This window comes from Balaenoptera acutorostrata, chromosome 9, assembly GCF_949987535.1.
Source record: "Balaenoptera acutorostrata chromosome 9, mBalAcu1.1, whole genome shotgun sequence".
Lineage (NCBI taxonomy): Eukaryota > Metazoa > Chordata > Mammalia > Artiodactyla > Balaenopteridae > Balaenoptera > Balaenoptera acutorostrata.
In genome coordinates, this window is record NC_080072.1 from 95,083,586 (window position 1) to 95,102,502 (window position 18,917).

Genomic DNA, 18,917 nt, shown 5'->3' on the forward strand with positions numbered 1-18,917 from the left:
ACAAAAAAAGCACTGGTCTGAGAAGTGAGTGGTAGGAAAGAAAGTGATTGACGAGAACTCCTGAGAAGTTTAACTGGGTAGGGATAGGGAATAAGCAAAAGTTAGTATAGCAGTTCTTTTTTTAATATGAGAGATACGTGAATGCATTTAAATTCTTATGGAAAGAAGTTAACAGGAAAAAATTGGAAGCAGAAAAAAATGGTATGGTACAATTAAATAGGGCAGGGTGACAGAAAGTTGAATTGCCATGTGACTACTTTTTTAGATTTCTAAAGCTGAGGTTAAGGAACAAAAAAATTTAGGTATTGGAGGAGTTGCCTCCTGGACATTGAGGTCTACTTGGATGATATAAGGATTTTTAATGATGAAGACTATAAGTCAGTTTCTTCAAAATTTTCAGGCAATGAGTAGAAGGTATCAATGACTAGAAAATGATGGATAAGATTATGTAGTAATTAGTGATATTTGGTCAGCTGTATCATGGAGAACAAAAGATCTTAGAGTCTTCTGAAAAATTATGTATCAGTGTCTATATATATGAAATATATACGTATTTGAATTATATATTTATATGTATTTACTATATATTTATCTCTAATATATATTTGAAATATATATACCCCTAATATTTATATTTGAAAAAAATATATTTGAAACAGGTTGTTAAAAGAATGAGGCAACTGGGCTAAGAGAAACTGAGCATTGAATCCTGATCTACTATTATTGAATTATTATTGAATCCTGCTACTACTATTTTAAAGAGACTTTCCCCTTTATATGACTCATTTTAAGGGTCAGGCACAAAATTATTTGTTTTTCCTCACTCATATTTATGGTTCATATATTGTGTGATTCCATTGCATAATATTCTTGAAATAATGGAGGAATAGTGAACAGATAAATGGTTTTCAGGGGTTAAGGGATTAAGGAGGGGTGGACCTGGAAGGGAAGTAAGTGTGACTAAAAAGGGCTACATGAAGGAGGCTAGTGGTGATGGAAATGTTCTGTATCTTGACTATATTCAGTGTCAATATGCTGGTTGTGATATTTTACTACAGTTTTACAAGATGTTATCATTGTGGAAACTGGGTAAAGGGTATATGAGGTCTCTCTATTATTTCTGACAACTGCATGTGAATTTACAATTGTCTAAAAATAAAAGGTTAAGTTTTCCCTCATTGCTATACTACTGTTCAAGTTAAAAATCTCATTACACACTGAATCTTACACAAACCATATTTCCCTTAAGAGTTTAGAACCTCATGTGGTGGTCAGCTTGCCTTTATCAGACCTTGTCCAAATGTTCCTGCCTGATCTCAGGTGCTACAGGAATTCTAGGGAAACACATTAGGTTTCCCACTCAGGCTGAGAAACCTTCTTCTTGCCCCGTTTGTCTGGCTGAAGGACCAAAAGTAGGGATCTCATAGAATGGGAAAGGTTTGGGGAGATTGCAAAGACAAAGCTCAAAAGAGTTATCCCATAAAGAGGTGGATGAACTCCTGGGCTCAGCTCTGAGTTTAGCATGTGTCACTCTTACCCTAAATAGCACACTAAAGGCTTAGGGAATTCAGTTACAGGCTGGACCATTGCCCAGGTCCCAGACTGACCACTGGATGTTACATGCATGGGACAGATTCAAACAGTACAGCCAAAGGTTTTGAGAACTGAACAGACCTTGAAACTAGAGCCCACAAAAGGTGGGTTGGAACTAATGGCTTTAACCTAACTAGATCAATTGCCTGATTTAAAAAAATCAACATTATCTTTAGGGTTTAAACAAGATCCAGAATCTCACAGCACAGTAGTTAAAATATCCAAATATAAGCCAACACTATTCAGCATATGAGGAACCAGGAAAATTACAACTTGCAGGAGAATAAGCAAAGTCACCAACCCTGAGATAATGTAGATGTTGAAATTATCAAAAACTTTAAAACAGTAGTTATAATTGTATTAGTTTTCTACTGCTGCTGTGACAAATTATCACACACTTGGTGGCTTACATGATACAAATGTATTATCTTATGTTTCTTGAGGTCAAAATTCCAGAATGAACCTCACTGGGTTAAAATCAAGGTGCTGGCAGTGTGCGCACCCTTCTGGACACTCTATGGGAGAGTTCATCTCCTTGCCTTTTCTAGCTTCTAGAGCTCATCTGTTTTCTCTGGCTCCTCCATCTTCAACTTTGGGCCAAGTTCTTCTCACACCACCATCTCTTTGGTTCTCCCTCTTCTGCCTCTCTTTTTTACTTTTGAGGACTCTTGTGGTTACTTTTGACCCACCTGGATAATTCAGGATAATTCAGTATTCCCTATTTTAAGGTCAGCTGATTAGCAACCTTAATTGCACCTTTGATTTTAATTTCCTTTTGCCATGTAACCTAACATATGCATAAGTTTTGTGCAATAGAAACACAGATACCTTATTCTTTTTCCTCAATAGGTAGGATGTTTTCTCTCCCTCTGGCTTCTATCATGATTTTTCTCTTTGTCTTTGATTTTCTGTACTTTGAGATGATATGCTTAGGTGTAGATTTTTAAAATTATTTATCTTCTGTGGTGTTTTCTGAGTTTTCTGGGTCTATGGTTTGGTGTTTGTTGTTAATTTTGGATAATTCTCAGCCATTATTATTTCAAATATTTCTTCTGTTCTTTTCTCTTTCTTTTTCTTCTGATGTTTCCAGTATGTGTATGCTATACTTTTTATATTTGTCCCATAGTTCTTAGGTGTTCTGTTCCTTTTTGCCTTTGCTTTTCAGTTTGGGAAGTTTCTACTGACATACCTTCAAGCTCACTGGTTCTTTTCTTGGCTGTGTTTAGCCTACTAACAAGTTCATCAAAGTCATTCTTTGTTTCTCTTACAGTGTTTTTTATTTCTAGCATTTCTTTTTGATTCTTTCTTAGAGTTTCCATATCCCTGCTTACATTACCTATTTGTTCCTGTATGTTGCCCACTTTTCCCATTAGAACCTTAGCACATTAATTATAGTTATTTTTAATTCCTGGTCTGATCATTCCAAAGTCTCTACTATAGCTGAGTCTGGCTCTGATGCCCATATTGTTGCTTTAGACTGTGTATTTTTTTTTGTTTTATTTTGTGCATCCCTTGTAATATTTTATTGAAAGCTGGACATGATCTATTGGGTAGCTGGATTTGGGTATTTTCCTTCCCTCAGGTTGGTTAGGCTTTGGTAAACCCAAGTAATTTAAGTTCTGGTGAAATAGTTTCCCTTGAGGGCAAAGCTTAAGGAGAAGAGAGCACTCTGGGTATATTTCAAGATCGTTATAGAAGAATTAAAAAGAGAGAAAACAAGTAAAATGGCAGCCCTAAGTCAAAACATATCAATAAATACATTAAATATAAGTAGTCCAAACATACCAATTTAAAGACAATGACTCAGAATGGGTTAAAAAAACAGTGAACTAACCATAAATTATTTATAATACACCCATTTTAAATACAAGTAGGCTAAAAGTAAAATGATGGAAATAGATATGCCATGCAAATATCAACCAAAATAATGCTTGTATGGATTTACTAATAACAAAGTAGATTTCAGAAAAAGAAAAACTACCAGAAGTAAATAGGATCATTATATAATGATAAAAGAATAAATTCATCCTAAATTTATAACCACCATACATTTGTATACAACTGACAACTTCAAAATATTTCAAGAAAAGCACATAAAAATGAAAGAAAAAAAGGACAAATCCAAAGTTAAATTGTTGACTCCTACATTGCTCTCAGTAATTGATAGAACAAGTAGACAGAAAGTCAGTGTAGTGGGTTGAAAGGTGGCCCTCCCTTCCAAAAGATATGTCTGCCTGAAACCTCTGAATCTAACCTATTTAGAAAAATACTCTTTGCAGGTGTAATTAAGTTAAAGATCTTGAGATGAGATCATCCTGGATTAGGGTGGACCCTAAAGCTAATGACAAGTATCTTTTTAAAAGAGGAGAAGGGAGAAGACACACAAGGGGAAGGTGATGTGAAGATGATGGCAGAGATTGCAGTGATGCATCTATAGGTCAAGAATAGCAAGGATTGCTAGCATCCACCAGAAGCCAGGAGAGAGGCATGGAATATACTCTCCCTCAGAGCCTCCAGAAGGAATCTTCTCTGTTGACATCTTGATTTTAGAATTCTGACCTCCATAACTGTGAGAGAATAAATTTATGTTGTTTTAAGCCACCAGGTTTGTGACAATTTGTTATGGCTGCCCTAGGAATCTAATACAGTCAGCAAAAATATAGAAGAACTAAGGAATACAATAACTGGATCTGCTTGACATTTATATAACATTTCACCCAACAACAGCAGAATACATGATTTTTTCAGTGCACATGAAACATTCATCAAGACAGAACATATCTAGAGTCATAAAACAGACCTTAACAGATTTTAAAATAATTGAAATTACACAAAGTGTGTTTTTTGACATAATGAAATTACCCTGGAAATCAGCAACAGAACAATAATTGGTAAAACTCTCAACATTTGGAAATTAAATGACACACTTCTATATAATTGATGAATCAAAGAATAAGTTTCAAGGGACACTAGAAAACATTTTGAACTAAACAAAAATGGAAATATAACACTAATATTTGTTGTACACAGCTAAAGCAGTACTTAGAGTGAAATTTATAGCATTAAGTGGTTGTTCTAAAAAAGAAGAAAGGTACCAAATCAATAATCTAATTTTCCACCTTAAAGAACTATAAAAAGCAAGCAGAAAGAAGGAAATACTAAATATTGATATTACAGTAGAAATCATTAAAATTGAAAACAGAATACAATAGAGAATACAATAGAGAAAATCAATAGAACAAAAGTTGGTTCTTTAAAATGATTATTAGAATTGATAAAACTTTAGCCAAACTTATAAAGAAAAAAAAAAAAAAAGAAGGCATAAATAACCAATATGAGAATTGACAAATGGAAGTCACAGACATTAAATGATGATATGGGAAAACCACAGAAAACTTTATGAATATAAATTTGAAAACTTAGATAAAATGGATGAATACCTTAAAGACCACAAACTACCAAAAGTCACCCAAGAATAAATAGATGTTCTGAATAGTCCTAAATCAATTAAATAAATAGAATTCATAGTTAAAACTCTTCTGAAAAAGAAGTATCTAGGCTCAGATAGTTACATGGGAAAATTCTATCAAACACTTAAAAAATAAATAACACCAATTTTACACAATCTCTTTTTCCAAAGGATAGAAGAGAAAGGAAAGCTCCCAAATTATTTTATTAGGCCAGCATTACCCTGATGCCAAAACCAAACACAGTACAAGGAAATAAGATAACAGACCAATATTCCTTATGAACATAGGTGCAAAAATTCTCAACAAAATATTAGCAAATCAAATATAGCAATATATAAAAAGAATAATATACCATGACCAACTTGGTTTTATCCCAGGAATACAATTGCTGGTTCAATGTTTTAAAAAGTCAATCAGTATAATCAACCATGTCAACAGGCTACAGAAAAAGAAATACCTGATCATATCAATTTATACAGAAAAAAAATATTTGACAAAATTCACAGTCATTTATGACAAAACCTTTAGGAAGCTTGGAATGAAAAAGAGCTTCCTTAATTCATTAAAGGACATCCATAGCAAATATACAGCTAACATCATTCTTAATGGTGAAAGATTGAATACTTTATCCTTGAGATCGTAAAGAAGGCAAGGATGTCCCTTTTCAACACTTCTGTTTAACATCATACTGGAAGGGCTAGCCATTGCAGTAAGAGAAGGAAAAGGAAGTAAAGCACATGTAGGTTGGAAATGAAGAGATAAAACTGTCCCTATTTGCAGATGACATGATTGTCTACATAGAAAATCCCAAAGAACCTACAAAAACATTTCTACAAGTACTATGCAAGTTTATCAAGGTCATAGGATATAAGGTCAACATAAAATTCAATTGTATTTCTATATATTGTATTTTTAGCAATGAAAAATTAGAAATAAACAGTATAAAGTACCCCACACAATGCCATTTACAAGAAATTAAAAAGTGAAATCCTGAGATAAAATTCTAACAAAATGGGGCAGAATCTGTAGTCTGAAAACTATAAAACACTGATGAAAAAAAATTATAGACATATAAATGGAGAGACATATTGTGTTCGCGGATTGGAAGACTCAATATTTAATATGTTAACTGTCTCCAAACTACAGATTTTACACAATTTGAAACAAAATCTTCACAGGAATTTTTGTTGATCTAGACAAGATGATTCTAAAATTTATATGGAAAAGCAAGGGAACTAGCATAGACAAAGCAAGTTTTAAAAAGAAGAATAAAGTTGGAGGCCACACTAAAAAATTTCAAGACTTACTATAAAGCTACAATAGTTGACACAGTACAGAATTAATGAAGGGATGGATACAAAGACGAGTAAAACAGAATAGAAATTCCAGGAATGTAGCCATACAAATATGGCTACTTGATTTTTGATGAATGTAGAAAGGCAATTCAATGGAAAAATGAAAATTTTACAATATGGTTAGAACAATCAGCCATCCTTATGGTAATAAATGAATTATCAACCTAAACCTCACACCTTATACAAAAATTAACTCAAGTGGATCAGAGATAAATATAAAGTCTAAATCCACAAAAGTTTTAAGGAAAACAGAATATCTTAACCACCTGTGGTTAGTCAGATTTCTTAAGTATAAAACTAAAAACGCAACCCATAAAATTAAAAAGTGATAAATGGGACTTCATCAAAATTAAAACATTTTCCTTTGTGAAAGACACTGTTGAGAGAATGAAAAGACAAGCTACAGACTGGGAGAAAATATTTGCAAATCACACATTCAACAAAGCACTTGTATCCATAATATACAGCGAACCCTTGAATCACATGGGTTTGAACAGCACAGGTCCACTTACATGAGGATATTTTCAATAGTAAACATGACAGTACTACACGATCTGCAGTTGGTTGAATCTATGGATGTGGAACCAAGGATGTGGAGGAATTGCATATACCAAGGGCCAACTATAAGTTATACTCGGATTTTGGATTGCGTGGAGGGTTGGTACCCCAGCCCTCGCATTGTTCAAGGGTCAACTGTATAAGAAACTCTCAAAATTCAACAGTAAGAAAGCAAACAATTCAATTAACAATTGGGCCCCAAAGCTTGAATAGATCCTTTACCAAAGAGGATATATGGCTAGCAAATAAGCAAATTAAAACATATATAATGAATGTGGTTTGCCATTAAGGAAATCCAAATTAAAACTCTGATGAGCTGTCCCTATGTACCTAGTAGAATGGCAAAAAATACAACTAAAGAAAACCCTGCAATATCAACTGCTGGTAAGAATGTGGAACTCCTGGAACTCTCATTGCTGGTGAGAATGCCAAAAAATATACCCACTCTGGAAAACAGTTTGGCTGTTTCTTGTAAAGTTAAAGATACATTTACTTACCATATACCCTTGTAATTCCCACTCAGGTATTTCCTGTAGAGCAGGTCTCTCAACTGTAGAACTATTGATATTTTGGTCCAATCAGTTTTTGTTTTTGGGGGCTGTCCTGTGCATTGTCAGATAATGCACCTTGACTTCTACCCACTAGATGATAGCAGCAACTCTTCAGCCTCCCCACCCTCCAACAAACCCCCACTCTGCTTTAGTTGTGACAATCAAAAACGTCCCTCAGAGATAGCCAAAAATCATATGAAAAGATGCTCAACATCATTAATTATCAGAGAAATGCAAATCAAAACTACAATGAGGTATTACCTCATACTGGTCAGAATGGCCATCATCAAAATGTCTACAAACAATAAATGCCGGAGAGGCTGTAGAGAAAAGGGAACCCTCTTACACTGTTGGTGGGAAAGTAAATTGGTAACAGCCGTTATGGAGAATAGTATGGAGGTTCATTAAAAAACTAAACATAGAGCTACCATATGGTCCAGCAATCCCACTCCTAGGCATATATCCAGAGAAAACCATAATTCGAAAAGATACATGCACCCCAATGTTCATTGCAGCAGTATTTACCATAGCCAGGACAGATAACCAACCTAAATGTCCATCAACGGATGAATGGATAAAGAAGATGTGGTACATATATACAGTGGAATATTACTCAGCCATAAAAAAGAACAAAATAATGCCTCTTGCAGCAACAAGGATGGACCTAGAAATTATCATACTAAGTGAAGTAAGTCATACGGAAAAAGACAAATATTATATGATATCACTCGTATGTGGAATCTAATTTTTTTAAAAAATGATATAAATGAACTTGTTTACAAGACAGAAATAGACTCACAGATTTCAAAAACAAACTTATGGTGACCAAAGGGGAAATGTGGCGGGGGGAGGGATAAATTAGGAGCTAGGGATTAACATACACACACTACCATATATAAAATAGATAACCAACAAGGACCTACTGTATAGCACAGGGATATTCTGTAATAACCTATATGGGAAAAGAATCTGAAAAAGAATGAACATATGTATATGTATGACTGAATCACTATGCTGTATGCCTGAAACTAACACAACATTGTAAATCAACTATATGCCAATAAAATTTAAAAAAAATAAAATGAAGAAAAAAAAAAAACTCCCCCAAGAAAACCCCCCAAACCCAAAAATGTCTGGCAGGCATTGCCAAAGCTTCCCTTCAGGGCAAAATCATAGAGCAATGAGAACTCATATTCACATAAAACCTGTACACGAATGTTCATACATACATGGATACAGCCCAAATGTTCTTTAGTAAGTCAATGGATAAACAAACTCATACATCCATACAATGGACTATGCTCAGCAATGCAAATGAACAAACTACTGACAACAATATGGACAAATCTCAAGGGCAATATGCTGATGGAAAGAAGCTGGTCTCAAAAGGTCACATAGGAACTTCCCTGGTGGCACAGTGGTTAAGAATCCACCTGGGAATGCAGGGGACTTGGGTTCGATCCCTGGTCTGGCAAGATCCCACATGCTGTGGAGCAACTAAGACCGTGAGCCACAACTACTGAGCCTCTGCTCTAGAACCCGCAAGCCACAGCTACTGAGGCCATGCACCACAACTACTGAAGCCTGCACTCCCTAAAGCCCACATGCCGCAACTACTGAGCCTGCGTGCCGCAACTACTGAAGCCCTCGTGCCTAGAGCCCATGCTCCACAACAAGAGAAGCCACTGCAATGAGAAGCCCATGCACCACAACGAAGAGTAGCCCCCGCTCACTGCAACTAGAGAAAACCCGTGCATAGCGACGAAGACCCAACTGCAGCCGAAAAAAAAAGATCACATACATGATTCCATTTATGTAAAATTTATGGAAAAAAGGTGAAACTATAGCTATGGAGAATAGATCAGTGGTTGCCAAAGGTTAGGGGAGGAGGGAGCATGTTATTACAAAGGGCCAGTGTTTGGGGATGATGAAACTGGTCTCTTTTCTGATTGTGATGGTGCTTATACAAATCTAGACACGTGTCGAAACTCATAGAATTGTACATTAAACAAAGGCAATTTTACTGTATTTTAGTTAAATGAAACAAAACAAAAAACAGCATATATACCTGAGGTCTGCTCACACCAGTTCCTGTGTTACCTAAATTTGGTGAATCTAGTTAGAATCCGGATGTACTTGAAAATGAGGAGATTGGAAACAAGACAAAGGTGTAGAATCTGCCCTTGTCTCTCAACATCATGCCTTTCCATGACTCTTGCCTCTAACACTTCCTTTGTTACCCCAATGCCTTATGCAAAATACCAAGGTGTGCTTGAACTAAAAAGAGAAATTGTATCCCAATTTCCAAAGAGATGATAGTTAGGGGTAGGTAAGGTTCTCATTCTGGAGTAAAAAAAATTTAAAGAGCCAGTGATTTGCTATTCTTAAAAGGCACACCCGAAACTAAATAAGTTTATTCTATTATTATCTCTCAACACAAATGTCCCATGTGTAAAGAACCCTACTTTAAGAGTGAGGAAGTGAGACTTCATCGAATGCATAATCACAAAAGTAGTAAATGGTGATACCAGGAATCAAAACTTACTGCTCTTTTTACGGTAGTATGTAATCACTGTATCAGGGTTGAAGGAGACATTTTTATTTTCTAGGAATATCTCATGTCTTATTAAGCTATCTATTTTGAGTCTTCAGCAACCTCACTCTCGGAGAAGATCCCCACCTCTTTAACTTCAGAGTTTGTCTCCTCAATCATTAAGCACCCAGTGTTGGGAAATGAATCCTGAAAACAACAATCCTAATAAAACCAAGAATAAACACACCTTAGCCCTGAGTAATCAGATGAAAACTCCGCTCTGGAAGTCCCATGTCAAGAAGAATAAGTTACAGTTCTTCAAAATCCTCCACAATGTCTTTATCATCTATTAGCCTAGACTCTTCTTTAATTTGGTTGTTATTGGGCTCTTTATAACATAAGAACTTTAGGATATTTGTTTTTATAAAGAAATCAGGAAGCAGAATTGCCTAGCTATAATTAATGAAAACCATTGTCAGAAAGAAGGAAACCAGGATGGCTGATTCTGCTTATTAGTTTGTTCCTCAGAGCTTCTCCAAGCCCTTTAAATACTTAGGTTAGACTTTTTGCTCTTTTTTCTTTTCTTTTTGACATTAATTGCCTTCTTGACTCAAAGAATTGTTCTTGATGGAAGGTTAATGGTTCTGGACTTATGGCCACAGTTTACAGATATGTAGTAAAGATAAAGTTTTTTTTTCTGAAAGGAAAAAAATCTCAGTGCCAAGAATAGCTCTGCCTAAAAATCCTCTCTCCTCTTCTCTATCTGGTAATCTTCCTCTCATCTTTTGAGAATCAAATGTCATCAGCTCTGTGAAGCAATTCTTTTTTTAAAATTTATTTATTTATTTATTTATTTATTTATTTATTTATTTATTTATTTTGGCTGTGTTGGGTCTTCATTGCTGTGCATGGGCTTTCTCTAGTTGTGGCGAGCGGGGGCTACTCTTCATTGTGGTGCGTGGGCTTCTCATTGTGGTGGCTTCTCTTGTTGCAGAGCACTGGCTCTAGGTGCATGGGCTTCAGTAGTTGTAGCATGTGGGCTCTGTAGTTGTGGCTCGCGGGCTCTAGAGTGCAGGCTCAGTAGTTGTGGTGCACGGGCTTAGTTGCTCTGAGGTATGTGGGATCTTCCCAGACCAGGTCTCGCACCCGTGTCCCCTGCACTGGCAGGCAGATTCTTAACCACTGCGCCACCAGGGAAGTCCCCGTGAAGCAATTCTTTAAGGAAAAAAAAAGCTTTATTGAGATATAACGTACATAACATACTATTCACCTATTTAAAGTATATAATTCAATGATTTGGGGTACATTACATTATTAATTGTAAAAATTGTGGTTAAATATGACATAAAACTTTAACATTTTCACCATTTTAAAGTGTATAATACAATGGCATTAATAACATTTATAATCACCAGTATCTATTTCCGAAACAGTTTCATTGCTCCAGATAGAAACTCTGTGACCATTAAACAATAATTCCCATTTTCCCCTCACAAAGCCATTTTTAACAGTCTGAGGCCAAGTTTGCAGCAATCTCTTTTAGATGCCCATGGAGTTCTCCTTATATATCTTTCAAATTATTCACTTTTTGTAATAATAAGTTTACACATTTGTTCCTTTCACTAAATTGGTTTTTCTGGGTATATAATCATATCAGCTGCAAATAATAATTGTGTACTTCCTTTCATAATTAATCAGAAATAATTAGTTAAATTAAAATCATTATTAAGATCAGTAAAGAGGGCAAAGAGTATCTTTACCATAAGAACCAGTAGAGTAGATCTTTCTATCCACTTGATTGAATCTAGATAGACAAAAGAATGACAAAATCCAGTCATACAAAATATGAAAAACTGATTCTAAAGTTTATATGGAGAGGCAAAACCCCCAGGGTAGGCAAATCAATATTAAAGAACAGAGTCAGAGGACTGACGCTACCTGACTTCAAGAATTACTATAAAGCTACAGTAATCAAGGCCGTATGATATTATTGATGAAAGAATGATGAACTAGTCAAGGGAACAGAAAAGAGACTCCAGAAACAGAACCACATAAATAAAGTCAACTGATGCTTGACAATGGAGCAAAGACAGTCTTTTCAATAACTGGTACTGGAACAACTGGTCATCCATCCATGCCAAAAAAAAAAAAAAAAATCGAGACACAGAGCTTACACCCTTACAAAAAATAACTAAAAATGAATCATAGACCTAAATGTAAATGCAAAACTATAAAACTATAAAACTTCTAGGAGATAACAAAGGAGAAAACCTAACTGACCTTGGGTATGGAGATGACTTTTTAGATATCATACCAAAGGCACAATCCATGAAGGAAATAATTCATAATCTGGACATCTTTATAATTAAAAACTTGTGCTCTATGAAAGGCAAGAGAATGAGAAGAAAAGCTGCAGACAGAGAAAGTATTTGCAAAAGATACATCTGACAAAGAACTGTTATCCAAAATATACAAAGAACCCTTTTTTTCCCCCTCTAGGATTATTTGGCACATTTTCATGGGAAAAAAAATTAGAAACCACTTGATACATATATAATACACACACACAGAAACTGAAGCATCTCTCTGTAGAATCTGAAATATGAGCTTTTAGATAAGGCTGTAGCTGTAGAGAGCACATCAGTTCCCAAACTGAAAGATTCCCTTATTTATCTCGAAATTGCCGTGGGAAATGCTAGCTGTGCAATTCTAACCATCTTCTCCTAAGACAACAGTCTATCATTGCTTAAACATGAAATGTATCTTTACTACACACATATCCTTTGCCAAACCCATTTGAAAAGCCATTTATTTGGAAGGTTTATTTGATCAATCTACTTGGTAGCCAGAACACCTTCTAGTCCTACAGTCAAAATTTGGAGCATATTTTCAAGCAGAACTGGATTCCATACATTAAAAGATAAATGTGAACTAAAACTTAGTAAAAGAACCCATAGTAACCACATCAAGAGGAAAGGTTCACTGCTAAGCTACGTCAAAATTATACTTACGTAAAAGGCATGAAATACATATATATTAAAAATTTATGGTCAAAATAAACCAGTTAAGCTGTTTAATTTATTCCCTTCTTGTCAACCAAAGAACTTCTCTAGTGTGTGGTACAATTTAGTGGTTAAGACTACAGGTTCTGGAGCCCGCCTCCCTGCTGTTGAATCACACTTCCCACCACTTACTAGCTCTGCATCCCTGGCCAAGTTATTTAACTTTCTCAGGGCCTCAGTTTCACTTTCTGTAGAAGAGGGGAAGCAGTTCTACTAGTTTCATAGGGTTGTTGTGAGGATAAATTAGAAAATACAATTAAAATGGTTAGAACAGCATCGACGCAAAGAAAACATTTGCTAATCATTATTGTTAATGATACTGTAATTTTTCATTTTGTTTCCCAATTTCCATCTAAGTCTTCCAACTTAAAATATAAAATTGTTGTTAAGGGGAGATTGGGTGTGTCTTGCTTTTGTCTCCACATGTCTCCACATGTCTCCACAGCTAACACAATACAGGGTGCATAGCATGGATTCACTATGTATTTTATGGAAGAAGGAAGGGAGGGAAGGAAAAAAGAGAAATGAAGGAGGGAGGGAGCAAAGGAGGGAAAAAGAGGAGGGGAAGGGAGGGGAAAGGAGAAGAAAGGAGAGGAGAGAAAATAAAGGAGTAAAACTGAAAATGTATAGTCAGGAGTAGAAAACCAATAGTAATATGGCATGATTTCATGTTTGGGAGTAGAACTCTCTTAATAATTTCACAGGTAACTTTATTGTTCTTTATCTAAATCTACTTATTTAATACTTTTGATATATATGTACAATCACAACTGTTTGAATACATTACAGGTGTGCTTTCTGGTTAACTTTCCAAATATTTTAAAGCATTTAGTTCATTTGGTTTATACACACACATTGAAAAGTATGAGGAAAAATACAGAATGAAGCATAAATTCATGTACACAGGCTAATTCAAAGTTAAGCTTTTAGACTTGTTTACCCTAAAACCCATTTCCGGCTTTCCGACCAATACAGAGGTGCCTGATGGTTGGAGTGGTGAGGCCTGAGGCAGCTTCTGGAATTTCTGAGCAGCTCTAGTCAGTACAAGATGGCTTCAGTAGTCTTGAGTTACTTGGACAGTCTGCTGCGGCAAACAGATGTCTCACTATTGGATCCTCCAACCTGGCTCAGTGGGTTTGGGTTTGCCTTTGAGTACGTTGCCAACAGTCAGTTTCAATAGTCAGTTTCATGACTGCTCTGACCACATCTGCTTCATCAGCCCTGAAGTCAACCAGTTCATCAAGTGCACGGGCAACCCAGTTATTTAAAAAAAAATTTTCCATGGGTAGATATTGACCAAACCATTAGGTGTTTCACTTGTTAATTTAAATGTGCTATGATCTTAACAAGAAGTAACAAAATTGTTATTCTATTTAAGAGAAAAAAATTTTTTGGAAGCGATTATTTACCAGATAGTGAAATTATGATCATACATGATAATAAAAAAGGATGACAATAATGTAATAAAATGTAAAAATAAATTCAAAACATGTAATTATCCTGGTAATTTAACTAAATCTAATTAGAATGAATTTGGGTAGTCTAAGTGATCTAGTTTGGCTGACTAGATTTTTCCTTAATAAAATAGTCAATTTTTCTCTTCACTTTGTACCTGATAAACTTAGTACAAATGTACTTGTTTATAATTTGAGGTGACGTATTTTCATGATTTTCCAGTAGTGCTAATTCCTATAGAACAAATATTTTCTCAAAATATTTCTCAAATATTTTCTCAAAATTTTGTGCTCTACTGATAGTGTATTTTTATCCACTAAATAAACATTTTCTTGTTTAAAAAAATAGGATTGAATACTTAGATAATGAAAGTATGGAGAACAGTCTAAGATTAGAAGCAATAGAATTATGTCACAAAGGAATTTTTCAGTGGTTTAACTATAAATTTAAATACTTCTAAAAATGTCAAGATATGAACTGATAAAATATTTTCTGCAAAATTGAGAGACTAAATGTTAAGATGTTTGTTATATAAAGAACTGATGTCAACCGAGAAATTAAAAAACATTGAAATCAAAATAAAAAATTCAACAAAGGAAATAGGCCATATGGAAGAGAAGAAATATATTAGTAAAACCAGTGTTTGAGGGAAAATAAAGTTGAAACACACTAGTATTAAAATAAATGTAATTTAAAACAATAGTAAGTCTCCATTTTCACCTATCACATTTGCAAATAATTTATTTTATTTTTTAACATCTTTATCGGTGTGTAATTGCTTTACAATGGTTTGTTAGTTTCTGCTTTATAACAAAGTGAATCAGCTATACATATACATATATCCCCATATCTCCTCCCTCTTGCGTCTCCCTCCCACCCTCCCTATCCCACCCCTCTAGGTGGTCACAAAGCACCGAGCTGATCTCCCTGTGCTATGTGGCTGCTTCCCACTAGCTATCTATTTTACATTTGGTAGTGTATATATGTCCATGCCACTCTCTCACTTCATCCCAGCTTACCCTTCCCTGTCCCCGTGTCCTCAAGTCCATTCTCTACGACTGCGTCTTTATTCCTGTCCTGCCCTTGCAAATAGTTTTAATGACAATGTTTTACAATTTAACCAACAGTATTTAAAGTGATGAATTTTGTAAGGGAGACTTAATTGAGATATCCAACTCCTTTCTCTTGGTGAGCAGACAGCTATCCAAACTCCTCAGTCAGAAAATGGATTTTGTATGACTCTTTTATTCAGGCAATGATCCAATTATTAAAATATGATATATGTGATGTTATATAATTGTTTTGGCATAACAAAATATCTTGTTCCAGAAAAATCTTTGACTATAGTTATGACAGGGGAAATAAGACACCTGGGCTTCAAGCCTTTCTGTATAAATATTAAACAGCAGTCGACTTAAAAAGCAAAACAAAGCAAAACACAAACGAGCCAATTAAGAAACAAACAGGGGTGGTTTCCAACCCCAGCTTCACCTATGTCATTTTAGGCCATGGCTAAATGTACCCCCATGGGGCTTAAGAGATTCCTGGGACCGGAACAGACTTTAAATTGGTGGTAATATTTCCTCCAATTACCTCATTGTCCAGGTGAATTCATGGCATTCATTGTCAGCTAAACAAACTTTTGATATGACTAAATATGTCTCTCAGTACCCTTGTTAAGGAGCATTATACATAACTCTTACACTTTGCTGCAATGATAAAAGAGACACTGGTGTGGCATGACAGCTAGTCTTACATATTGCTGGTGGCAATATAAACTCTTGAGAATATATTTGACAGTCAAGAAGAATAAAAATGTTTATATTTATACTTTGGTTGATTGATAACTTAATTCAATAATATATGATCTGGTACTTCCATGCCTAGGAATCCATCATAAGGAAGTAATCCTGTATATGAAAAGTTGGAAAATATCCAAATGTGATGTAAAATGGAAATGAATAGCTATAATCCAATTGTCCAATATCATTGGCCGCACAACCCATTTTACATCCTCTTGATGGAGTATCATGTAACCATTAAAAATGATTGTGAAAATTATGTAACAATATTAAAACGTTTATAATCCATGGTATTATCTGCAAAAAAGTATTAGAACTATATTTTTAGTATGATTACAACTAGATAAAATATATGTATAGAAGGAAAAAGAAAGGACATAATAATTAAAAAATACTATAAAGATAGCAAAGCTTAGGTAGGATCATATTTTTTAAAATATGCTGTTTTCCATATTGCCTATAATATGGCTATATGATTTTCATAAAGAAAAATAGGCCAAATAAGGAGATGGTGAAGGGAAACACAAAAATCCAATCATTAAATAGTATATAATTATACTATATATTTAATTTTTAATCCAATGGCTTCTAGAAGAAATCATCAGCTGGCAGCACAGGAAGTCACATTTCATGGAAATTAATCCTGTGATTCCAAAACTGAAAACTAGTTAGAACCCATTTTTGATACGTGAGTGCATCTACTGAAATGTATGTAAACTAAACCATAATAATTTATGTTGAAAAACAAGCCATATTATTTGCTGATAATATATCCCTTTTCTCTCAGTACTTCAGTTCTTGGTCAGCTTGAGAAACCCTATCACTCTGAATCATTGGAACACCTTCAGAAAGTCCTTCTACCCAGAAGTACCACCCGATCCAGAATTTTCACCAACAGAGACTGAGCTGAGAATAAAGGGGGTCATGGAGAAACTAGACCAGCTGAGCTCCACCACCAGCACCACACACAGCAAAGCCACCCTCCTCAGCCCTCAAGACACATACTGCAGGGGGGATCAGCTAGACGTCCTGCTGGAGGTGAGGGACCACTTGGGACGCAGGAAGGAATATGGCGGGGATTCCCTGAGGGCCAGGATGTCCTCCCCAGCCCTGAAGGCAGGCGCTTCGGGAAAGGTGACAGACTTCAACAATGGCACCTACCTTGTCAGCTTCACCCTGTTCTGGGAGGGTCGGGTGTCTCTGTCTCTCCAGCTCATCCTCCCCAGAGAAGGTGTGTCGGCTCTCTGGAGGGCAAGGAAGCAAGGCTATGACAGGGTGATCTTCACAGGCCAGTTTGCCAGGGGCACCTCCCGGGTCCTCTCTAAATGTGGCCTGACCCTCCACTCGAGTGCTGAACTGTGCGAGTACCTGCACTATTGCGACCAGGAAGCCTTCTATTGCGTGAAACCTGCACACGTTCCCTGTGAGGCACTGACCCACGTGACCACCAGGAATGCAAGCATTTCCTATCTTAGAGAGAAAGAATGGATCCTTTGCCGCAGGTAAACGGGCCTTCAAACACAATCATCGATACAAAGAGGGAGACTTATGTTCAGACCAACACTGCCTAATAACTTTTCTTAATCAAGCTCCCTTACGTTGACTAGGTTATAATCAGAGATTCAGTGCAGATGGTAATATATTCACAGGGTCCCATACAGGTCACCTCTACAACTGTGGTTTTATTCATCCTGAACTATTTGCTAAAAGGAGTACAACCAATGAAGCAATTCATGTAGGTCTATGGTTCTCCAGAGTTTGTAATACTTCCAGATTCAGGAGTTTTCTGGAGACCAGTATTTTCTATAATGTATTCCATGGAATACCAATCCTATGGAATGTTAATGGATGCTAAGCAAAAACAAAAAAAAGAACAACAACAAAAAAACCCCAAAACAAACAAAACCCCAAGGGGAAGGAATGCTATCATTACTTAGTCTACCTCACCCTTTACATCAAATGAATCACCAAATCCTGTGAATTGTACCTCCCAAGTATCTCCTGAACCAAGCCACTTCACTCTATTGCTGTTGCCTCTATCCTGTATAAACTATCATCTTACCTCAATTAGATTATTACAACAATCTCCAGAGATGTTTCCTTGCTCACAGCCTTGTTTCCTTCCTATTCACTCTGCACACAGACCAATGTTTTACTTTTCCTTGCTCAAAACACTTAATATGATCCCATTGCTGTAAGGATGAAATCCAAACTCTTTAATATGTTTACAAGGACTTACCTAGCTCTGAAGCCCCTTACCTCACCTTTCTGCTGCCTTGCTCTCTGTCAGTCAAATTGAACTCCTTTAACTTCACAAATGGACTGTGGTGTCTCTCAGCTCTGGCATTTCACAAGCCTTCATCTAAACGTCATTTCCTCTATGTTTGAGTAAAATGCTAGTCCCATACTCTTCCATTGCATTCTATTCTTCCCCAATCATAATACTCATTACACTATTAAATTTCAGATATATATTTTATACCCTCTGTTAAATTGTAAGCTCTGTGAGGCAATAACTGTAACTATTTTTTTCACCAT

The 18,917-nt window shown here is 35.7% G+C and overlaps 1 protein-coding gene across 1 annotated transcript in view; it reads left to right on the forward strand.

Moving 5' to 3' along the window:
* NXPE2 (neurexophilin and PC-esterase domain family member 2) overlaps nucleotides 1-18,917 on the forward strand; it is a 32,495-nt gene that overhangs the window by 4,837 nt on the left and 8,741 nt on the right. Inside the window, 1 exon segment of the mRNA XM_007196542.2 lies at nucleotides 17,175-17,881. Within this exon segment, the coding sequence (XP_007196604.2) occupies nucleotides 17,175-17,881 (707 nt within the window).